Source organism: Bicyclus anynana, chromosome 10 (genome assembly GCF_947172395.1).
Source record: "Bicyclus anynana chromosome 10, ilBicAnyn1.1, whole genome shotgun sequence".
Taxonomy (NCBI): Eukaryota; Metazoa; Arthropoda; class Insecta; order Lepidoptera; family Nymphalidae; genus Bicyclus; species Bicyclus anynana.
In genome coordinates, this window is record NC_069092.1 from 8,044,953 (window position 1) to 8,069,154 (window position 24,202).

The 24,202-nt window shown below is 37.5% G+C and overlaps 2 protein-coding genes across 10 annotated transcripts in view; one reads left to right on the top strand and one right to left on the bottom strand.

Moving 5' to 3' along the window:
- The first annotated feature begins 49 nt into the window (after positions 1 to 49).
- LOC112043599 (nucleoporin NDC1) lies at positions 50 to 2,000 on the top strand. The gene has a single exon (XM_024079083.2). The coding sequence runs from the start codon at positions 276 to 278 to the stop codon at positions 1,959 to 1,961; it is 1,686 nt and encodes a 561-aa protein (XP_023934851.1). The 5' UTR covers positions 50 to 275; the 3' UTR covers positions 1,962 to 2,000.
- Positions 2,001 to 2,292: 292 nt separating this feature from the next.
- The window catches only part of LOC112043609 (protein unc-80 homolog), a 42,991-nt gene continuing 21,081 nt past the window's right edge, over positions 2,293 to 24,202 (bottom strand). For 7 of the 9 annotated variants that reach the window (XM_024079102.2, XM_024079096.2, XM_024079099.2 and 4 more), the window contains 33 exons: positions 23,952 to 24,100; positions 23,362 to 23,481; positions 22,956 to 23,068; positions 22,517 to 22,676; positions 21,840 to 22,069; positions 21,223 to 21,448; positions 20,615 to 20,801; positions 19,981 to 20,150; positions 19,294 to 19,542; positions 18,779 to 18,908; positions 18,375 to 18,515; positions 18,001 to 18,194; positions 17,752 to 17,897; positions 17,239 to 17,433; positions 16,918 to 17,113; positions 16,433 to 16,651; positions 15,660 to 15,805; positions 15,351 to 15,537; positions 14,570 to 14,731; positions 13,916 to 14,119; positions 13,590 to 13,706; positions 13,373 to 13,507; positions 13,076 to 13,199; positions 12,349 to 12,558; positions 11,650 to 11,834; positions 10,987 to 11,152; positions 9,768 to 9,941; positions 8,861 to 8,974; positions 8,254 to 8,370; positions 7,657 to 7,832; positions 6,525 to 6,688; positions 5,391 to 5,488; positions 2,293 to 3,666 (listed from right to left, as the gene is read on the bottom strand). In XM_024079102.2, the coding sequence (XP_023934870.2) occupies positions 3,548 to 3,666; positions 5,391 to 5,488; positions 6,525 to 6,688; positions 7,657 to 7,832; positions 8,254 to 8,370; positions 8,861 to 8,974; positions 9,768 to 9,941; positions 10,987 to 11,152; positions 11,650 to 11,834; positions 12,349 to 12,558; positions 13,076 to 13,199; positions 13,373 to 13,507; positions 13,590 to 13,706; positions 13,916 to 14,119; positions 14,570 to 14,731; positions 15,351 to 15,537; positions 15,660 to 15,805; positions 16,433 to 16,651; positions 16,918 to 17,113; positions 17,239 to 17,433; positions 17,752 to 17,897; positions 18,001 to 18,194; positions 18,375 to 18,515; positions 18,779 to 18,908; positions 19,294 to 19,542; positions 19,981 to 20,150; positions 20,615 to 20,801; positions 21,223 to 21,448; positions 21,840 to 22,069; positions 22,517 to 22,676; positions 22,956 to 23,068; positions 23,362 to 23,481; positions 23,952 to 24,100 (5,423 nt within the window). In that variant the 3' untranslated portion in view covers positions 2,293 to 3,547. Of the gene's footprint in view, positions 3,667 to 5,379; positions 5,489 to 6,524; positions 6,689 to 7,656; positions 7,833 to 8,253; positions 8,371 to 8,860; positions 8,975 to 9,767; positions 9,942 to 10,986; positions 11,153 to 11,649; positions 11,835 to 12,348; positions 12,559 to 13,075; positions 13,200 to 13,372; positions 13,508 to 13,589; positions 13,707 to 13,915; positions 14,120 to 14,569; positions 14,732 to 15,350; positions 15,538 to 15,659; positions 15,806 to 16,432; positions 16,652 to 16,917; positions 17,114 to 17,238; positions 17,434 to 17,751; positions 17,898 to 18,000; positions 18,195 to 18,374; positions 18,516 to 18,778; positions 18,909 to 19,293; positions 19,543 to 19,980; positions 20,151 to 20,614; positions 20,802 to 21,222; positions 21,449 to 21,839; positions 22,070 to 22,516; positions 22,677 to 22,955; positions 23,069 to 23,361; positions 23,482 to 23,951; positions 24,101 to 24,202 lie in introns of all 9 variants that reach the window. The other 2 variants (XM_024079104.2, XM_052883783.1) reach the window with 2 other exon arrangements.

Below are 24,202 nucleotides of genomic sequence, written 5' to 3' on the forward strand. Positions count from 1 at the left end.
TCAGTGTAATAAAAAAAATCTTTTTACATCTTGTAACTCGTCACGTCACTGTCAGTGTCAGTCTCAGTTGTCAAACTGTGATTTTTGCCGTTAGCATTTTCAAATAAAATAAATTTGAAAAATTAGTAATAGCCTTCGTAATTTAGTTCTTTGTCGTTATTTAATTTATATCTCATGAAGTGGATTTTATGAGTCATCTTTTGATTTTTTGAATGAAGTGCATTATCGTGATTAAAATAATATTTAAAATACAGGATACCTAACCTAAAACCGGTATGGAAACTAAGAGCAAAATATTCTCTCAACGTTTAGTAAAAGCAGTAATATGGAACATTTGTCTGCAAACTATATTAGCCATATTGTTGGTGTTTTTTATTCAGATTGATTTGATTCACCCTATAACATGGATAACGTCAACATTTAATGATATATTCAGTTGGAAGATGAGTCTGAACATTGTACTGCTTGGATTAGTATCATGTTTTCAAGCTTACTTATACGGAAGTCAATATTCGATGCCAGTGCCCAAATACTTCACTAGAATCTCAATGTTTCTAAACATGTTCTCCTTGCAGAATATTATATTTAGCACACTGTACGCTCTGAATGGATATTTTACTATGAGCTTGTATTCTTCACTGGCTAAAAGCAACTTTAATGTTTTGAAGAAGAAATGTGAAAACTATGATGGACAATGCTTGATAGAGCAAAGTTTGTTTTTGCAGATTGGCGGGATGTGGATGGGATTACATTATTTTACTAAATCACATTTGTTTGGAGCTGCTGTGTTGACATTCCCACATATTTATCAAGAGAAATTTCAGCAAATTAAACTTGTTATAAGCAACATTGTTTCTATGGGGTTCCAGCATTCCATCACACCAGTGGCTTATTATTGTTTATTCTACTTTGTATGGGGCAATAAACCAAGGAGTGTTGTTTCTGATGTTTACAGTTTGTACTTGGAAGATCCACCATTAGACAATATTATTAATTTAATAAGTTCAGGAATATGGATTGGTCTCTGGTTTTATGCTAGTCTATTTTTCATTTCAATTTATACAATGAAGACTGTTTTCAATGTAGTGCTTACGGAACCTATGAAGTTTCCTATAGAATCTAACAAAGATATGACATTGGCCACTGCACTGTCTGAAAGACTTCAGTTTACCAGTTACTTGGGGGCACTGGATTTGAAGAACTTGTCAAGGACTGACCCTGCAAGAAGAGGTCAAATCTTTACCCTCTCCCAGCCAGGCAGGCATCCCAAGAACTGGAACAATTTGTTAGAGAAATGTTTGTACATTATTAATGAATTCAATAAGGAGTTAGAAAGTATCAACAGAGATTCTTGTACTGTAGATAATGGTATACAGAGTAAGGTTGGATTCCCTAAAGTAGCACCTTCACCGACTCGGTATACAGGATCTCTACGAAATATGGCCTCTCCCCAACTGCTGGAATTAAAAACTCAAAATACAACTATCGTTGACGATACACTTGCTACAGCAGTAAAAGATGAGTTCAACAGTTTTCTTCAGAAACTATGCCAAAAACCAGGAATAAGTTATTTCTTTGGGGAGCTTGTGGATACTAAATTGAAATTTATTCTTATCCAAGCGCAGCCAGTTATGTGGACATGTGAAGGTCTTGCTTATATTGTATCATCATCATTAAAAGAAGATCAATATGGTATTGTGCAACATGACTTGCCTACAGTATTAGCAGCATTTGTTAGTCTTAAACAGAACTTAGATAAATTGACTAAACCTGGTCTTGTACCTAGAAAGCATATTCTCAATGATGCACTTGCAATAAAAAATAGATCAGCTCTGTTGTCAGCTGTTAAAAGAAGTTTATATAAAATTGTACTTACTTTTTCAAAATACATTCATGAGATACCATTGGATCCTGATGTTTTAACAGCCATTCAACCATTTATATTGTGTAAAGAACCATGATTGTGATATTTTGTAATTTAATAAATAACTTTTAGTAATCATACTGTTTTATTTTCAATAAGTGTTAATAATAACAGTTATCTATACTCTATACTAATATATAAAGCTGAAGAGTTTGTTTCTTTAATTAAACATGCTAATCTCAGGAGCTACTGGTGCATTTTGAAACATTCTTTCAGTATTAGATAGCCCATTTATCGAGGAAGGCTATAGGCTACATATTATCCCAGTATTCCTATTCTATAAGTAAGAATGATCTTTTACTCAAACTTTAAAGATTAGAATAGAATAAGTTTATTAAAAATCAGATAGGATAAAAATAAAACAGCCATTGACAAAAACATCTACAAAACATTTATTACATAAAATAAATCTTCATAATAAATCATTTCTGTATATCATAATCACAGCTATATCAATTAAATCTCTATTAGAAGAACATATCTATAGAAAACACTTATTTTTGAATTTTTTCTTAGGCTTTAAAATGAGTAAACTATTTATATTATATTGATTGGAAATTCCACCTCCATCATACATAACATATGATTAGATCAATATTATAAATTGTATTTTTTTTAATTACTACATTTATATGTTGTTCAGAGCTGACTACACAATTCCTTATCCAGTAATATGACATTATTTTACTTGTAATTTAAAATCTTCATCATGATCTCAGTCAATTTATAAGATAACTAGTTTTAACACCAAGTTTTTTGTAGATCTTTAAAAGAGAACTACCCTACAATACAGTACATTATTTTCTTATCTCTCAGAGGGATTACCTAGTGTTATAGAAGCTCCCAGGCGGTTTGGTTTACACAAAATCTAGACAAATTATATACCTAAATACGCCTTCCTTATAAATCACTATCTATTGGTGATAACTGCAGAAAAATCTGTTCAGTATTTCAGAGTTTAAACTATCGTGAGTGTATTATTCATATTAATTTATTATGAAACACGACTAAAACTCACGTCATACAACCTTATTCGAACTGATCGGTTCTGACGGAGTTTGGATCGTGCCGCGTTGCAAGAACCAGCTCATGACTAAGGGCCCCGTATGGGTTCGAAATTAGGTGGGCATACTCCGACGTTGTATCACATTAGGTTTAGTCAAGTTTCATAATAAATTAATCCATTCAGTAGTTAAAGGATTTATTGAGAATTGACTGACAAACGTGGTGAAAGATGTCTTTTTAACCCCTGACGCACGCAAAAAAGTGGTGTTAAAAGTTTGACGTGTCATATGTCTGTCTGTGATACCATAGGTCCCGAACGTATGAAGCGATTTCAAATTAGTTTTTTTTGTATTAAAGGTGACACGTGCGAGTTTTCTTATATTCAATGAAATTAGTTGAGCTGTTTAAAAGTTGTATGTGGGGGGGGAGGGTTGTAAGTGGGGAAGAATAATGTCTACAAAAAGACTCGAGCGGGATCTCAAATGAAAGCGCACTGAATTATTTAATTAGCAATTTCATGACTTTTAAATTTTACTCCTACTTATGTTATTTAGTATTTGGATGTTTTTCTTTCTTTCTTTGTAAAAAAAAAAAAATTTTGATTTTATTATGTGTAGATTATAGCAGAGTATCTTCATCTCGAAGTTCGCTGCTCAACAGGAGAGAGCGCTGGCTCGCCGCGCCGAGTAACGCAGTCCTTTCAGCAGACGATGTGGCCGATTCGCAGCTTAGAGAAGCTGTGAAAATTATTAGTGTTAAATACATTAATATGAATTTGCATTTTTATGATATGACCTATGAGGAAAAAATGTAAACATATAAGTTTTTAACAATATACATATTTCTATTTGCATACTGTAGCGTATAACCGGCAAAATACTAAAAGCATAAAAAATTGTCTATGAATAAACTATTGATATTTTATAATCGCTCGAGGCAGTCTTACGAGCCTCACGGCTTGATGACGAATTACTAATTAATTAAACATAGCAGCTCAACGTAATACGATTTCACGGATACCAATCAACTGAACTAGCCGTTTTTCTAAATATGCGCCAAAAGTAGGTAATCTTTTTAGTCTTGCAACATTTGTTTTTCATCTTTAGATTTATGAACGGTTGGACCGATTTTGTTGAAATTTTTTGTGTATGTTCAAGTGGACTCCAGATTGCGAATCTAAAATTCGCAATTGGAGCTCTCCCTCAGGCTTTATATAAATTACAATGATGTTCCCTATGTTCCACGCTGTAGAATATTGCGTCAAACTTTTTAGGAAATATTGTATACCTATCATATAAAATCAAACAAACCACAAACAAGCAAACAAACCACAGTAAAAGCTAAGCATAAACAATGTGGGAAATATTCAAAAACTAACTAACAGAGAAGTAAGAGCATCTAAATATATGAGGACTTTACATAAATTCATTATTTTGGTGTTCTTAATTACAATTAAATTTTCAGCTACTTGGGAATTTAAGTGTACCTACACTCCAACTTTTTGGACTAAAATGACCAGACTATACGAGGACTATAACAATGATTCTTAAAATAGCCAGTTGAAACTAAATATAGTATCAACTATCAATATCCCTACATGAGCTTTCTCCGGTGTTGGAACCGGGTTAGGCCAAAGTAAAGAAATATTACGATCTTTCAAATGAACTAACTATTGTGGTAATTATAAATGGTTAGGTACCAATGTGGTTAGTTTGTATGCCGTAGAAGTAAGACCGGCAAAATCTCTTAATAACTTGCTTAATGATCTTGACCTCTCTAGAACTAGCCTTCTATATTAGAACGGGTATTCAAAGCTGCTCTCAGGGAGAACAACACGAACTGAGATGGGGAGTGTTAGTTAACTGCCAAGGAGGTCCTTAACCCTACACTGTCGGTCACAAGTCCCAAACTCCGAGCAGAGCCAACCCCTGTAGTCAAGTAGTACGTCGTTTCTCTTTCTACGATCGCAAACGCTTCGAAAGCCAGAAAAATGTATGGGAATGACATTAGCTATCGACAGGTCACGTGATCTATTCTTCTTCAAATCTTCAGTAATTTATAATTAAAAGCAGTAAGAAGGATGCATGCATAGCGGCTCAGATCAATTGTATAGGACCTGCCTTGCTAGACCATACTTTTTTGTCAAAATATATGATCAACGATCTAATGCGATTCTAAAAATACCTTTTTATTTAGTTGAATGGCGTAAAAAACGGCCAAATACTTCTAGTTAAGTATAAGATATATACTAAACTAGTAGCACATTATCCTGCGGAAATGACAGACAATTTTGTTCGTGAATTTGGGTGCTGGTGCTTGGTATACTGGTCCATCTATAATTGGTCTGAGCATAGCAGTGACAGTTTTATTAGGAGAAAAGAGAAATAGAAAGAGCTACAGCGAGAGTGTGAGAGGGGAAAGGGTAGGGGGTATTGCGAGGCGGTACATACGAGCTGTTTACCGTCGGGGCTGGCGTGTGGCGTGGCCGACTCGCTGCGTACCGCGCGTACCGACCCGCCGGGAGACTCGGACATCGACGCCTGCAGGCTGTAACTCTCCCTGGTACATTTACAGTACGAAAATATATATTTTGTTAACAATTATAGGTATACTAGCAGACGCCCGCGACTTCGTCCGCGTGGAATTTAGGTTTTCACAAATTCCTCGGGAACCATGGATTTTTCCGGGATAAAAAGAAGTCTATGTGTTAATCCAGGCTATAATATATCTCAATACCAAATTGCAGCTAATTCGGTTCAGTAGTTGAGGCGTGAAAGAGTAATAAACATTCATATCACCAAAATCATCAGTTTTCGCAAATCTTGGGAAACCATGGGTTTTTCGGGATAAAAAGTAGCCAATGTGTTAATCCAGAGTAAAATCTATTTCCATTCTAAATTTTATCTAAATCGCTTTAGTAGTAGCGGCGTTATAGAGTAACAAACATCCAAACATACATCCAAACATCCATACAAACTTTCGCGGTTATAATATTAGTAGGTTTATGCGTAAATCTTCAAGTCTGCTCTGAACATGGCAAATAGCGTAACTATAACGTATCAAGGTCTGTATAAAACTCAATAGCTTCTATATGTAGATATGCGCCAAGCTGCTAGTCCGCTCTGTCATTTCAACACGACGTACTTCGCAGTTATATACCCCATTGCTATATGTTTCTGTAGTTGAGTAACTGTGCCATCTGAGACCCATGGCTAATTCATTAGATGGGGCCCCAGAATAATCGTGTTCGTTTTTTTTTTTAAATGTTAGAGTACTTCTCAGCTCTAGACCACATCTTGTGGGGCCTATTTGAACCTTCGAGCCGCAAGTTGCATATGCCAACCCTGGGCTTGTAGCCATGTGGCACGTCGATTGTCTTTCTGTTGTATTGTTCCCGCGGGATTTGTGAAAAACTGAATTCCTTGCCGCGTGCGTCCGCTAGTTTACAATATATTATACTGCAAAATTGTATCATCATTGTTTACCTATAAGCTAAAATAACCTAAATAATCTTCACAACTGCCAAATTATTGTTATACAATATACGAGTACAGCACAGGTTTTTAGGTTAATTACACAAGTCTATTTAACTAACCTATATCCAGAAGTAGAGGACGTTTGTGATATTTCGCTGTCGTAGGATGTATCGGTGACCGTAGTGGTGGGCTGCAGCAGAGACGGCCACGCGCGGCGCAGCGGCGTGCCTTCGGGCCCAGGCGATGAACACTCGTCGGACTCCAAGCGAACGTGTGTAGATGGCTACATATATGTATATTTTATGGTAATAATCGACGGACCAAGCATATGGCCTAACTGTAGGCCTTGCATGTGACAGCAACATATTTCGTGAAGAGAAAAGACATCATCATCATATCAGCCGATGGACGTCCACTACAGGACATAGCCTTTTGTTGGGACTTCCTAACATCACGATCCTGAGCCGCCTGCATCCAGCGAATCCACGCGATTCGCTTGATGTCGTCAGTCCACCTGTGAGGGGTCGACCAACACTGCGTGGGCCTCATAATAAGGTTTAGTCACTCAGCGGGCGATAGAGCGAGCTATGCTAGGAGTTATTCCGCGTGAGGAGATCAGCAGAAGAACCTAAGTCTCGAAGCTAGTGGTAATGGGCAGGGCACTTAGTTTTGAAAGCCGATGGACGCCTTGTCTGTTTGCGATAAATTGGAAAACTACTGATTTTTATGCGATTTACACCAATAGATAGAGTGATATATGAGGAAAGTTTAGGCATATAATTTGTCAAAGTTTTGTGTAAATTGGTTGAAATATTATTATAATTGTTGGAAGTGTTGGAAATATTTTAAAAATCGTAACGTGCATTGACCTAACCTCAAATCATTGCTATTAATTTTACTTGAAAATTGAGATTTAAATATTAATCCATGTTTGTAAATATTATTGTGAGAGTTTACACCGATGTATTCGCTAACAAAGTGTCTGTTAGTAAAAAAAAATTTACGATATCCGTTGAAATATCATGTTGATGATAAATGTTGGAAGTATCGGAAATATTTTAAAAATTGTAACGTACATTCACCTAACCTCAAATCATCGCTATTAATTTTAGTTACAAGAAAGTTGAGGTTTAAATAATAATCCATGTTTGTAAATATGGCTGTGAGAGTTTACACCGATTTATTCGTTGACGAAGTGTCTGTTATTAAAAAAAAAATATATGATGATGAGACAAACTTCAAGCTTATTACCTCAGGCTTTGCATGTCGACTGCGCCGGAACTTAAAGGTCTTTTTGGAGGGTCCATGCGCTCGGTGCAGGCGCGGCCGATCGTCCTCCGCACCCTCGCCCGCCTCCTCACACGACTCTCCCGTCGACACGGCTGACACCGGCGACAGGGGAGTCAGGGCCGCCTCGCCTATGGCTCCTGTGAGATATATTTAACCATCATTTTAGCCAGGTTCAACAGCCCACTACAGTTATGTTCATCAACATTATCAACCCTAATTCGGCTCACTACTGATCTCGTCTCCTCTCAGAATAAGAGGGGTTAGACCAATAATGCCAACCCAATGCGGATTGGCAGACTTCACACACGCAGAGTATTAAAAAAATTCTCTGGTATGCAGGTTTCCTCACGATGTTTTCCTTCACCGTTTAAGACGAGACGAGATATTTAATTTCTTAAAATGCACACAACTGAAAAGTTGGAGGTGCATGCCCCGGCACCGGATTCGAGCCCACGCCCTCCGAAATCGGAGGCAGAGGTCATATTCACTGGGTTATCACAGCTTACAGCAGCAGCATATTACACGGCAATAATTTTAATTGATTTTATCATAACATACCCGTAGTCAGTTTGAACTCGACTGAAGGTACGAAACGCAGTTTTGGTTGGACGTTTCCATATGGAGGTGTACTGAGCACAGGTTTTTGGTCTCCGCCAAAATTGTTGTTTATTGTTCCTGTGGAGAAACCGATCGTATTAGTTTGAAATGAACTTTTGGTTAAAGATATATATTTAGATTAAAGTATATGTTATTTAATAGAATAAGGTGTTGTTACATCAAAAACAGCGGAACTTCAAAAGGTCTAAGTTGCGCGCCGAAAGATAACGAGTTAATTTTGACTACATCTATACTAATATTATAAATGCGAAACTAAGTCTGTCTGTCCTTTTCACGGCTAAACGGCTGAACCGATCAATATGGATTTTGGTAAATGGGTATTTATGCCATTTCTTTCGCTGGGACGTAAAATTATTTCGTTATCTTTTAGCGGGCATATAAGGCGTGTATTACTTAAATAAATAACTTTTTTTTAATTTTCGCTAAAACTTGACAAATTGGATATACATATACTCGTACATGATACCAAAGCATTAGACATTGTCAGGTAAATAAATAGCAATTAGCAATATAAACTTTGTATTAATAGTAAAGTGGATTTTGTTACCTATATTAGCATTGTTGATGTTGTTGTTACTGTTGTCACTAAACCTGCCATTGTTGTTGTTGGACGGTATGTCGAATACAGGTTGACTTGTTGTTGAACTACTAGACAGTGATTCTGTAAGGAAAATATAGATTTCTCAATTCAAATTCATATAATGAAACTTCCATGTTTATTTGGGAATTAATATATGTAACAGAAAATTATAAAATAGTTTGTCTAAAATTGTAAGTCTGTATTAGGACGTGAAACTCTTAATTTTTTCCATCATAAGGATTCAAAAGGGTTTCTGAAAAATATATCCTGATTTTGTTTCACAACAATTCATTTTGTAGACTCCGAGCCCAGTAGACGCGGCGCTAATGTCATAATGGCGCTCGTTGTCATTTGGTAATGGCGGTCTTAATGTCATTTGTGTACGTGTAAGGCGCTGTAAATTTTAGTTCAGGTTTTAGCCGTGGGACTTCTTTCGTGGCGCGAAGTCTAGTCCCAGCATGATACACGGTCGACAAAAAGATGGATACATTTTTGACTTTAGTATTAATAATAAATGCCCTCCAATAAGTATTTTCAAAATATCCTCAATGTACAAATTAGATCTGTTATAGTTTTAATATAAGTTTTCGCGGACGCCCGCGACTTTATTCGCGTGAAATTCAGTTTTTCACAAATCCCGGTGGGAACCACGGATTTTTTGGAATAATGAGTAGCCTACGAGTATGTTGCTCAATAACCGGTTCCAGAGACTATCCCTGAAAAACAGATAAAATTAAAAAAATAATCGTTTAAGGTTTAGTTGTGTTTATGCAATTGAGAAAACACAGTTACTTTGAAATTTTAAAACACAGACACTTCAATGTTATTTATATGTATTAATAGATTATGCCTGAAGGAAAGGAAGGAGAGTTACCTCGTTGTGCCGACAACGGCGCGGATGGGTGGTCGGGCGTGCGCGGCGCAGCTCGCCCCACCAGCATGGAGATCAGCGACGGCCGGTGCTGCTGCTGCTTGTCGGGCAGCCCCGACCGCGGCACCGCTTCCGAGGCGCGTTTTCCGCCGCCTTGGCCGAGGTTCTCTAGTTGTTCTGTACATATAATCATCATTATCAGCCGATGGATATCTACTGCTGGGCATACGAGTTCCGAGTCAAGTCTGTTATCAGCTTGATGTAATGGTCACAATTCGATCATCGTCCATCTACGCACGGGTGGAGACGCGGGGGGTGGGACCGTGACCGCCGCGGAGGCGCGCGGCCCGAACACTCTGAACTCGGATGCATACCACTAACCGATGCACATACTTAATTATTCGATGTAATCAGTTTAAATTATATTATATTCCATTTTTATACAGTCTTTTAAGTTATACATACAAACGTCTCAGTATAAATAGTGGTCCTTCGAGCCGGATATGAACCAGCGACCTATAGATTATTATCAGCCGATGGGCGTTCAGTGGACTTAGACCACTTGTAAGAACTTCGAAATACCACAATTCCGAGCCACAAACAGCACCTGTTTCAAATTGTCTTGATGTAATCGTCATCATTATCCGCCGATTGACGTTTACGACTCTTGACATGTCTTCAAACAACACGGTCTTGAGCCATAACTGTGTTGTTTGAAGACATTTCGATGCGTGCCATTGATCGGCTCTCTGTTGCTGTGTTATTTTCCTTGGTAGACTAGTGCGACTAGTCATCATCTCCTGTACCTTATCGCACCTAGATGGGGTCGGCAAAATATGTCAATCTCCTCCATTCACGTCTATTAATCTTCAAGACATCATCCACTTCTTTTACACATATGTCCTCTATCGCACACTCTCAACCATCTTTTCTTTGGTCTCCTTTTATCTTGTGTCCTTTCACTTGCAATTCAACATTCTTCTAGTAATATGACTTTCATCCCTCCGCAATACATGTCCGAACAAAGCTAACCTTTTACTCCTCAATTTTTGTGTCACTGTCGCCACTTTCAGATTTCCTCTTATATACCAACTCATTCCTTTTATCCATTCATGTCACAATACACATCCATCTCAACATACGCATTTCGTTCGCCTGTATCTTACTACTATCCGTCCCTTGTTGTTGATGAATTGACAACGATTTCAAAGAAAGAACTAACCGAACTTGTAGTTGTCGTGCGTGTCCCGCATGATGCGCAACTCGCGCGCCAGCTCGGCCAGCAGCGAGCCGCGCGCGCGCGCCGCCGGCAGCTTGAGGCCGCGGATGCGCTCGCGCACCACGAACTGCATATGACGCTCGTGGTCGCCGATTGGCGGTTGTGATAGCTGTAATGGAGATTTTTAGAGCTAAAAAGTGGTTGTAGTTCTCATTTTATCCGTCCGAACCGACCCGATGTCACGATGTTACTTGATGTCACTAAAGGAATAAACGTCAGACTAATTATTAAGTAATGATTTGGACTTCAGAAATGTGACTAACAACCACACTAACAAAAAAAAACCGCTATTTATAGTGTCAAAATTAAGCTGATTAATAATCAATTCTTGATTCCCAGTGTCTTCCTTACCACGCGACATTGGCGAAGTAAATTGTACCCAGTTAATACAGCAGCAAGCCATAAAATCAAAAATTGAATAGAATGACTTGGACAAACACTCTGTTTAGTTAAGAAGCCTATTGTGTTTGATGCACCAGGATATTGAATCGCTTTATTTCGTTTCTTTATATAGTTCATTAGAGGGAATGCCATATTTTCGTTCTATTACTTACTGTGTACGATAGAAATACGGCTTCATTAGTTAAATAGTTAAATCTTACTTACCTTGTGCACGATAAAAGGCTGCAAAAGGATGTAGAGCGGCGTGCGATACGTGACGATGTATTCGAGGAAGTCCCACAAATGGTGAGCTGCCTCGTTACGGCGTCCTAATTCCCGAATGGCTCTTGCGATTCTACCCCACTCACTGCATAGTTCGCTGGTGAAACATGCGCATAGCACTTTCAGCGCTGCAAAGACATATAAAATGTTTCTATGATATTATATACCTACACGCTTTATATACCTACTTCATAACTGATTTATTTCCCCTTGTCGGACTATTCTGAAATTCTTGAAGAACACTGTATTAGTAGACAACAGTGTCCTTGGGTCCGATAAAATATTTATCTGAACATGATCAATAAATAATATGTATACTGCTCAAATTTTGTGTATGTGAAATAGCGAATCGGACAAAATATGATCGTAGCGAACCTCGGTGAGGGGGTCGTTTTCATGCAAAGATTGCCATTTTCAAGATTTCGGTACGTCCGATGACAAAGATGCTCCGTGAAAAATGTCCGACAAGGTTACCACTTAACTGTAACTATATTTATACTTAAGTGATATTTCTTTATCTACTCTATCAAAAATCGGTTTTTAGATTGTAATTTTTTTCATTGTTCGACTCGGCATGAAAACAAACTTTGAGCAGTATTGTCTTGAATAATGTTGTCACTAGGCCCAATGAACGTAACGTACCTAAAAATGCGATCCTGTACAGAATATTGGACAAACGTGTGGTGTTCCTCGTGTCCCGACTGCCAGTGAAGGTGAGCGAGTTGGCGCGCGCATCCGTGCCCAGCTTGGCGTTGACTGCGAACGCTTGTCCGGGCGGCGCGGGCGGACATAACGCACTAACTACCACCGACACTAGGTACGATACGTCCGATTGACGGAGCGGCGGCACATCTATACCGTGAAAGAAATTATTCCCATTAAAAACCAATAATGCACAGGTACCTCAAAACTCCACAAGTATACGCGTTTTACAGTCGCAAGCAGGTCGGTCGTATTTATCAATCTGCGTATTGTTTTAGCACTCGACGTTTCAGAGTCACCGGCACTATAACGTTAACATACTCGTAAGTCGTATCATACCATTGCTATTGCCTAGTTATTAAGACTTGAATGTTTCTCTAGTTGTTTCAGACATTTAATACACTAAGGGAATAAAAAGAAACTAAGGGTAACCCATTGTTATCTAAGTTCGATATGACTGTCTTCAAAGCAAGAATGAAAAAGCTATGGCTAGGCAAGTGAACCTCAATCGATCCTAGTTTTCCATCAGGTATCATCTAGTATAAACCGTGACTTTTATTTGTTCTCAAGAATATAAGCTAACACTTGTTGATGTAATTTGTAGTTAGGCTCTTTAAGAATACCAATATCGAGCTTTAATTGTAGTATATGAGATAAGTTGGTTAACCTTTTCGTCCAGCGCCAACTCTTAAACTCAAAGGCATTATCAAATTCATCAGCATGTTTTCAGTTTTTTCAGCAGTTTGAAATATTGGACTACCGCCGCACATTTGTTCTAAGGTGTAGCTGTCCTGCAAATTAAAGAAATATGATGAAACAAGCACACAATATCTTATACACAAATTGGTTACTGGAACAATTTCAAACTCAATACACGATGGTCTCTTGAGCTACTAGCCTTTGTCCATTAGTGGACTTCCTTCGACTGATAATGATGTTGACGATAAATACAGGATGTGCTTACCCCTGTATGGCCAACTTGCAATGCAATCAAACGAACGACAGTGCTGCCAAAGTGTGGCGGCGGTGGTTGTGACATCAAAGCAGCCGTCGCGGATGATAAATTCTCCCCACTATTATTATCTGATACTATTAATGCCTGAAACATATTTTCATTAATAAACGAGACAAATGTTATAGACAAACAATACGTACAATAAGTTCAATATTAGACGTCTTACCTGAACAGTGTTTAGAAGTGTTTTGACTTGTTGCCAGTGGACTATATATGGGCAACGTAGCATCGTTTCATAAATTCCCTTGAGTAAAATTGCTGCAGAGTCCCAATCAGTGTTTCTCTGAAAACACAATTGCTTTAACGAGATAGCACTTTGGCAGCACTCACTAACAGTTCTCTTTATCATTATAGTTTTTTCCAGCAATTTACTCCTAACATCATTGATAACTAGCGAAATCAGTCAAGCTACGCTTTGACGCAAGAAAGCTATCGGCGACAAACATAATTTTTAGCCGCTTAAATACTATGAGATTTTTATTTCATACTCACTCTAATACTAGGTTTTTTTGCTATCTTCATAAAGACTTTATCGAGCCTCCGCAAAATCATAATCAATGCAGGTTTTAAAGAATCATCAGCCCAATCAGCAGCTGGCAGTACTTGCATCATGTACTGTTGCAAACCTTTACAACCCATAGATTCCGGATCGTATGGGGACACTTTTAACAATGAATGGGCAATTTCGGCTAATCTCTGAAAAATCATCATTAAATATGTTGAAGTAAAACGAACTTATAAGTTTCTTAAATTATAGGAGAAGCAAGTGATTCGGACAGTAGAGCGAGAAATTACGTTACAGGGGGAAATCGTCGAATATGCACTTGCAAAGGTAATAATAATCAGCGAAGAATCATTGTTGTTTGGAAAAAATATTGGACATATTTGTTTGATTGGGCATTTGAAGATGGAGAACGAAAGTTGGACCAAATGGGTCACAGAAAAGGTGCCTAGGGTCGAAAAAACGAAAAGATGACGTCAGAAATAGAGAGACGTCTTCTCACAAACGGTTTGGATGAAATAGGAAATTATGGAAATATTTTGGGGAATCCATACAGGCGACTTCTATATAGTAAAATTATTTATTTTCAATTAAAATTAAATTATTTAAATTTAAAATTATTATTTTAAAGGTTATTTTTATACCGCATGTGACTTCGAATCGAGGAGTTCGACAGGTTTCCCTTCTGAGCCACCGCTACCCTTTGATCCGTTTAAATCTAGCAAGCGTGTTGTGGCGCGGTCGATAAAATCACCCACTAATGAGAGCAACACGTCTCGAGGCCGGCGATACTCTGCACGTACGAGCTGTATGACATAAATTAATATAAATAAAAGTATAAGTAATTAAAGATAATATGTGCAACCACAACTTATGTTCAAATTGACAAGTCACTTGAATGTAGAGTTATTTTAGTACCATATTAGCTAGATTAATTTTATCATCATTATCCCATGAGTCAATTAATGTCTACTCTGTGCTGGACATAGACTGCTAAGATACTTTCATACCTGCGCATGCTGTTTAGTTTCTCTCTGCGCTTTTATTAAAGTTATGTCAAAACTGGGCCCAACTTTTAACCAACACCGCGTTTCCGGGTACGGGGTCGCTTTCTAAAAATTCGGGACCCCAATCAGCTTCAGCTTTGCTACACTTTGAGCGATGTCAGTAACTTTAGTACTTTTAGGACAGTGGCATCTTTGTAGGCTACAGGACTGGCAACGTCATGGTCATAACGTCATGGTCCCCTGACTGGAAAAGGCACTCGAGCCGAGGCCGTAAGCTCAGAAGTAATCTAACTTAAAAAAAAAATACACACATACAATTTGTCTCAGATGCTATACTCGTACTACAAATTTTAGAAATCACTGTAACATTTGACTACTATAAATATAAACTAATTTTGTGCAAAAGTGAATAGTTTACTTCAGAATCCTCAGTGCCCGTGTAATCAGTGACGGGTGGCATACGAGAGTGGTCGCTCACGTAACGCGAGTGCGACTCATCGTCCAGTATATCGAGAGCCAAGAACGGAGTTGCTGCCGGTCTGGGACAGCCGCGCTGCGAGGAGCCTTTGTGTTCTGGAGATGTGCGGTACGGGCCGTTGTATGATCTATCGACAATATGAAAATAATTGCCAAAAACAACTTATACAAAAGGGTTTAGAGTTTAAATCAACAAAGGCCATAATTAATATAAAAAAATGCCTCGCTTCGCATTATTTTCTTAACTTACTTGGACAATCCTTCGCAATTATTGACAAGAGTTTTAATAGCTATGGCAAGTTGTTGAATGATTTCTTTCTCAGTTTTGCCTTCTCGGTTGTAGGTTGGAAGTTGTATTTGCTTCACATAGCATGGCAGTATCGCTTCGAGTATTATCTGCAAAAATAAATTTAAAGTGAAAGCTTGCATAAATATTGAAATTTAATTGTATTTCCCGATTCTGAAGTCAATTCAAAAAGCTTGAATATAATAATCAGATTTCATTTATTAGGATACCTTGTGTCCTTAGTTTTGTTAGTATTGTAAGTTTAACTTGGCCAGAAAAATTAACATTTAAGTTTTTCCATTACCATAGCATGTTAGTTCAATGCTTTACTATACATAGCACAGCACATGACGTTGTTATCTATATTATTGACAGTGTAGGACCCTGAATTAGACAACAGGATTCCGGCACTGCCTGGATTAGAGACACTGACAGGATTTGATCTATAGGCTATTCTTAGGCCTGAAAGTGGCTAGGATGGATAGATCCTCGAGAAAGCAAGTTTCCATGTAATTATCCCGGACAAGGAGGCTTATATCCCCACCCGGACGGATGGAGATCCAGGTGCGGATGGTCCACACACTCTTACTTCTACAGACGGCTAAAAATACTTGTGGGGCTCCAATCCAGGTTTTTAAATGGTTTTATTTCGCTTGCCCTGTTGAAAAACTGATCTGATGTTTCTGGTCATGCTAAAGGCACTTAAATATTTTCTTTATAAAACAATCATAACTTACAAGCATTTGATATCCACGCATACTTTCTGCAGAATACGACACGACCATCACACAAAGGCTGATGCAGTCAAGCACATTGACCATTTCTTCCTCGTCCCGGTAGCAGAAGTCTATGGGCTTCAACGGCTTCTCTTCTTTGATCAGCTCTGCTATATGAAGGGGGTCTGGCGATGGGGTTTCTAAACTCAAAAGAAGATTGAAGAGGCAGCTAGATTGAACCTAAAAGGTAAAAAATATGGGACATTTTTGAAAATTGATTTGATGAAAGACATTATTTGGCTCAAGACAAGAAAATAGGAGATAATTATGTATATTTCAATGACTTAAGTGGATTGGAGTTCTGCAATCACTAAAGTGTCTCAACCAATTACTGGCACGAGTTTTTATTATTTGAGGTAAAAAAGAATATCAACTAATTGCACTTATTGGTTTATTATACACCCTATCTGTAAGAAACTAACTAACTAGCTGGAATTTTTACTTACTTTGCTTGCGTCTCCAAAAGCTGCGTCTTCATCAGTATCCAGAATAGCAGACACTGATCCGAACATTTGTAAAATGAATGGTTTTCTATTGAGCAAGTAAAACTGCTTCACGGCATATTCTATTGTTGTCGTCACTAATTTATTTGTTTGGAAATTGGAGTATATTTGTAGAAGTGTCGGCATTATGAGGAGATAGCTAGAAAATACTAATAATTTTACTATGTAACATAACATTTTAAAAGAGCTTGTAAACTAAGGTTACTTGAAATTAATTGATTTTGAATTTGAATCGACAATAGTAATAAAATTGTGCATATGTACCCATTAGTTGAAAATATGTTCTTGAAATTAAAAGCTGCGTTGACATATGTTGCTATAACATATCGGAGAATAAGTGAATCTTCACTATGAAGCATCAAGGCACCGTTCAGTACGTTTAAAAACAGGTGAATGTCTCTTGAGGATGTAAAGTTCCCCGCCATCGCTTCGAACATACGGGCTATTAGACGAACCCACCTAAAAGTGAAATAATAAATGTAATTTTATACTAACTTGTAAATGTAACAGATATACACATAATTACGCCTTGTTTTTAAGGGATAGGCAGAAACCACGTCCTTCCACTTGTATGATCGATTCATATTTTTTTCATTTAGAATAGACTTGCGCTTGACTTCAATCATGCCTGATGGAAAGCAATAATGAGGTCTTGGATGTAGCGCGCCTGCCTTGTAGATGCCTAAATCTTTAAGGCAAGGTTGCTTAGCCCTTCCCCCCTTCTAACGTTTACATTCACCCTCCCCCAAAAGTCTGAGCACGACTAAAACAACGTACATAAACTTGTGCAGTACATCTAAGCCCAGTAGAGTCGAACCCAAAGGTCCACGGCTATACAGAACTAGATCCGCTTCCAGAGCTTTTCTTGGAAACGATGGCAACTTCATAAGCTCGTCGTGAAGGAATACTACACGTTGAACTACCTGAAAAATACATTACATATTTACGTAACTTTCATTTTAATTAGATTCTTCTGAGCATCACACTTTTTTGTACTACCTTTATAGTTATTGTAATTTTACTTACCATGTCCACATTTTTAAGAATAGCCCAAGTTAGCGATACTTTTCCGATTTCTACAAATTTTTGCAGCAGTTCCTGCTGTTGTAATTTTTCGAATGCCTCTTCTGGCTCCAAATGTACGAGCCCCAGTTGGGGGTATTGGGAGCGTTTGAAGAAATAGTGGTCACGGACGTAACTTTGAGCGTTGTGAATTTGACCTGAAAACCAACATCTTTAATTTAAGTATACATATCAAACATAAGAACATACATAAAAACAAAATATACAAGATACAGTTATTCTATTATTGAGACATTTGAGATAAATCAAAAGTACTTGCACTTACTTAACAGATTGCATTTAAAAATTTACAGATGATTGTGATCAACAAATCTTACGTGTTTTAAAATCAACCAGAAAATGCTCCTCATGTAATTTTTCTGGAATGCCAAAGTAATCCAAAGATTCTCTTAAAATTTGACAGAACTGGGTGTCTTCCTGTACCGGAAATTGCGATGGTATACTACCTTCGTTGTCAGCTAAAAAGTATTCAAAATAGGACTTTGTCAAATAAAACATGGTTATGAATCAATTCAATTCAAGATGATAAATCTATTATTTATAAATATACGATAATTTTTACTTGTTTCTTGAAATGTTTGCGGTCATATGCATCATTTGTAGCTTATTTTATGAATATTATTATAAGCGATTTTACATATACAGAAGCTACGGTTATAAGCTTATGATGGTATTCGCATTTATATTTCATAAAGCTTGGATTGTATACATCAGGACTTACATGGGCCGTGCACAATAATTTTTTTGGCAGCGGGTACGTTTGCAGTTAACAGGATCGAAGCGTCACATTGTTCTTTACGCAATATTTGTTTTAAATCTTTAAACATTATGCCGTGAACGCTGTGCACTACCTACAAATACATTCATTAAGTTAACTACACATTTCGTTATAAAGGTTCTAAAAATATTAACTTTTCAACGATTTACTGAATTAGCAGACAGATTTTTAGTTCTAGTTATTACCCTAATTGGCTTTAGAATACGAGGTCCTGGGTTTGCGCCCTGGGTTAGGCTATGAAATGTTGAGTTATTTCCTTTCGAGAAATTCTACATAAAATTATCAGCCCGGAATCGAAATCAGGTGTGTAAATATGATCTTTGTCATTATCAGTTCGCCAACCCTTATTGGGACAGCGTGGTGAATCTTAAGCCTCTCATAAAAGAAGAGAGGCCTGAGCCATTTAGTAGACCAATAAAATAGGCTGCTAATGACGATTTAATCAGAAGAATACGTACCATCCACAGTATTGATAATGCAGCGCCGATAAGTCTCTGTCCATCCTCATGCGGCGATCTTACGTAGAACATAACATAACCAATGATGTAGTTGTACAAAGCGAACGCTGCTTGTTGTGGTAATCTCGGTATGAATCGTATCAAGTGTCGTAGGAGCTTAAACATCTCGTCTTGATGGTCTCTTGTCAATCTTTCGAGTACGTGACGTAAAAATAGCGCCGAATCTTCTACTAAACATCCCCATATAACCTGCAAAATGTGATATTTTAAAGTAAAGTAGTTCTTAGACCAAACTTACATTTTATTTTTCTTAAACAAAGTTTCTTTTGACAAGGCATGTTGAGTGAAATAGTGATATACTTATATCCAACTACTGTGTATTCTACAAAATGTATTTTAAGCAAACAGATTTTACTTGTAAAACAAAATTAAAAGTGCTGAATATAAGCATAAGCACATAACAACATAGTGGTGTTCTGATGCTTAAAATACGTTTGGTCTTGACTTGCTTAAGAGGTTCAGGTCTGGTATCAGGCACTACAATAGTGTGTGGCACAATTTTAAAATAAACGTTTTTTCTTTCTGTCAATTTATGGAGGCTTTACAAAATTAAAATCTATCTATTGTATTGGAAGGTGTACTTTTTAAAAGGATTCTATCCTTTTAAAAAGTTACAGAAAATGCTACCTGATAGGCGACTTCATACACCGAGCACCCTTCGCGAGAAACTGCAGCATCATCCAACAGTGATATGATTTCTGCCACCGCAGAGCACAGCACAGAAGGAAACAACGCTGACGCTACTTGAGTGTGGTGAGATCCACGTACACCTTCCACTATTTCCTCGTCTGCTGGAGCTAAAAGTAAAAACTTACTTAATATTCCAAGTTAGGTCAATCTTTACTGTAACTCTGCAAGTCCACGAGTAAAATTGTATAGAAATTATTGCTATCAACAGATTATGTAGATAAATTATTATAAGCACCGACTGTAAACTTGCGAAATTCCTAAAATATATAAAAGTTTTGCAAAGTAGCTGGATATATATAGGATGGTCAGCCGAGATATTAAATTAGAATTTCGTGTTTTAAGGATGTAGGTAACGTTAATAACGTGCATTTTAGTTATGAAATGATTTATGCACAATTTTGCGTGGGTATGGTAAAGAACTGTACCATATCTTTTTACTTGATGCAAGGTTTATATTGGAAAAGCCATCATCCCTCTACAAGTCTACAGGGTCACATCTTTTGGAACTTAGATCCACCGCGGGTTTCAGTGCTGCTTGGCGGATATATACATACTCACAAAATATACTTACGTTCAATATGATCGTCGGCAGCATGGTCCAACGCTGGCTCTCTCGCTGCCTGACGAGTTATCGGAATGGTAGTGATAAGGAAGCTCTCTCGTTCAGCCTTTTTCTTATCGTCACGCTGTTGTAAAGCTTTCTTTATAGCTTCTGTTTGTTGCTTTTTGCGGGTTTTTGTTGCAGTCACTAATGATCGCTGTAAGTTGAAGAAAATGTTTAGACTTTAGACCGCTATCTTGAGACAAGGAAATTAACACACAACTGCGAGGAAACAGCTTTTATGCAACTCTTCATGTGCTGTAGAATTATTTAAATTACATTTTTGTATTTTATTCCGAATCAAACTTTCTTTAGTTAACTTGACTTTTGTTGCCAATAAATTGATAATCTATATACGAGTATACACAAGCGAAAGGACACTTATCACGAAATATCAAAAACCGTTTGACGTACAAAGTTGAAACCTGACAGGGAAGCAATATAAAATTTAAAAACAAACGTATTTTACGAGAGGGCCAAATTAAGGAGGTCTATAGGCAGAAAAAGTAGCAGGCGTCAGCTAGTTTAAAATAAAATACCAAACGATAGCTTTCAAAAAAGAATTTTATGTCACTTACATGTCTCTCTTGGTTAAGAGTCATTTCCATATCCTTGTCTTTAACTTGCGGACTCCACGGCGGATCCACTACAGCTAACGACTCGATCCCTATCTTCGGTGAAGGGAGAGTGAATTCGATCCCCGGCGGAGGCACTTTGAATGTCATCGACGCACCCTCTTCCATTCGAGGCCACACTTGGTATCGCAGTTTCCACATTACTTGAAATCGTAATATGGCATTGATTCTGAAATGATTGAAACGAAAAGTCGTATGAAAAGTCCATTCGTTTTTCATTTGTATCTACAAAATTCCAAACCACAGCTTAAGTACGTTCTTGGCTGGCTTACATAATTTTATTGATAATATATTAGATTTTGATTTAAAAAATACGTTTGTTTTTTTTTGCCAAATACTAGCAAATACTGGATACTTTTGCAAATTCACAATTGACTAATTTGCAATCTCAGAAAGCATTATTTTTTATATAAACATAAAATATTTGACATATTTTTAAATGCCGAATATCTCCTTTCCCCTTCAACTTAGCGAGTAACAATAAGCTGTGTTATGTTATAATAAACCAATTGGGGATCGAATTCACAGGGTACATATTGCAGTAAATTAGGTTATATTACCTGACAGTAGGATCTGGGTGTTTGAGATGTCGATGCATCAGGTGTGCGGCGGCGGCGGGCGCCTTCACTGCCGTGAGAATGAACAGTCCCGCCGCGCACGCACTCAACTCGCGGTCCGCTTCTAGCAGCAGGTGCCACGCCGCGCCCGCTACGTCCGCGAACACGTCCTCGGGGAGAGTGGTCGCGCCTTTGAGCAACGCAGCTAGCGGCGCGTGGTATGCGTCGCGTACCTGACCATAACGTTAAACATCATCAGCCTGATTTTTGTGGCCAAGTATAGGTTACAGACTTCTTCATTATAAGCTTAGGACATCCTCGGAGAGTGAGAGCGCCTTTGAATAATGCGGAAAGCGGCGTGTAGTAAGCGTCGCATACCTGTCCTAATAATGGGGTTAATCATCATCGCCGTGTTTTCAATGACAGGGCACAAGGCTATAAGGCGCAAATTTAAGGTAAAAGAGGGGAACTTGAAGCTCAGAACGATTTCTAATGCAGCCAGGGCTAGGGAACACACGGTTTAACTCAGAATAATTATGATAGGAAAGAACACTAGAATAATTAAATTAATTCATTGAAAAGCACATGTTTCAGTTGCCATTCTCTGCACTCCTGCACTGCGCGAGCGAGGACTCAAATGTTTGGTTTGCCTATAATCATGTGGATTAATGTTAACTTACATGCGTTTTAATGTACTTCAATATAGGCGGCGGCTCGAGAGGCGGGTACGGAATGTTGCCAGGTTTAGTGACAGGCGGGGTTTCATTATTGGGTACAGTTGCTTCCACCCCTGACGTGCGATAAGCCAAACCGGCGCTTTCTATGACGGATCGATCGATTCTGCAAGCATGATTGAAATTACGTAAAATAACATAAAACTAGAAATTACAATTTCCTGACAAAGGTTACTTATTTGTTGAATTCTTGATCATAAAATTGCTTTATAAAAATTAAATTAATTTTTTGGCTTTCTCTCGCGTTTACGTCTCATCAAGTCGAAGGATAACATTTGATATTAACATAACAATAAAATATAAATAAACGTGAAATATGAGATATGAGAGATCTCCAAAACACATGTGTAAATACGATTTGATAGTTATTAGTCACTTGTCCTACCTATCACTTGCGTGTTCAGATGGTTTTCGTGTGCGTCGTCCTCGTCTGACTCCGCCAGGTCCCTCGTCGTTATTAGTTGTATTTATTTCTGGACCGAATTTTTCTCCATATATCTGAAAACATTTTTATTTTAACAAGCATAAACAGCCATATAATATTTTACGACTCTTTATTTTTTCTTATTCGGATTTCTGGTTAAGTAAGGAAACATTTCAAATTGAGATGTAAATAAGTATTTAGAATAGAAAAATTTAATGATTAAAAATTATTTATTCACCTTTAATTTATTTTGCATTTTGTTGATTGATTTGAGGAAAATTTTACTTATTTTTATGAAGGACTCAAAACATACTAATCATTTGCCCATAGCGGGTTAAAAAATAGTTTAACTGAGCAATGTATTTACCTTTTGAACAGATTTCGTAAGTCGAACAGTTGCCCGCATGTTGCGTCTAAAGCAATACGGATGGCAAAAATTTTGGTGACAGCATACATAATTGAATGAGTTCAAGAACTTTACTATCACCTGTAAATTGTGTTAATTTCAGTATACATCTCAGCGTCTTTTCTTTATAATACTTAAATGAGTCGACATGTTACTCTCTTCCATTCAAATCTAACGTACGTTAAGTTATCAAACTACTCCTAAAATCTACTTCTCTTGCAGACACATTCCCTTTCATAGACTCTAACCTCCTTGTGTGGTTCGGTGTTGTGACATTGCATTATTTACTGGTAAGGTACTTCAAAATAATTTCATTTAGATAATTAATCTTTAAAGTCGTTTCTATAAATTTAAATGGACTGATTTTACCTCAATACATGATCAAATTTTTTGAAAATGTTTAAGTAAAGTATATCTTTACTAGTAATAGTAGTATAAATAAGTAGTTTAGATAAATGAGTTCTGTGAAGTTGAAAGCATCATTATTATTTTCAGAAAAATTCAGAGGTTTATTAACTTCACAATATAGTTCAGTGGTAAATCTGTCTAACCTTAAGCCAAGGGAAACCTTTATTTATGTCGGGTGGGTCGGTCGAGTTGCTATCAGGACTATCGGGGGGGTGATCGTGATCGTCGGATAAAACTCCTGGGCTTTCTTCGCCACCGCTGTCGACTTCGTTTGGCATTATCACTGTACCTCCTGAAATCATTGGCGAAAATTTTGGTGCAAAATCCAGAATCTTTTCCCACAATCTTTTAAAAGGAATAATAGTTTTCTGTATTAACAAAAGATGAAACTTGT

Bases quoted from the DNA above. Each gene is read 5' to 3' on its own strand.
- LOC112043599 (XM_024079083.2), top strand. From the start codon at position 276: ATGGAAACTAAGAGCAAAATATTCTCTCAACGTTTAGTAAAAGCAGTA.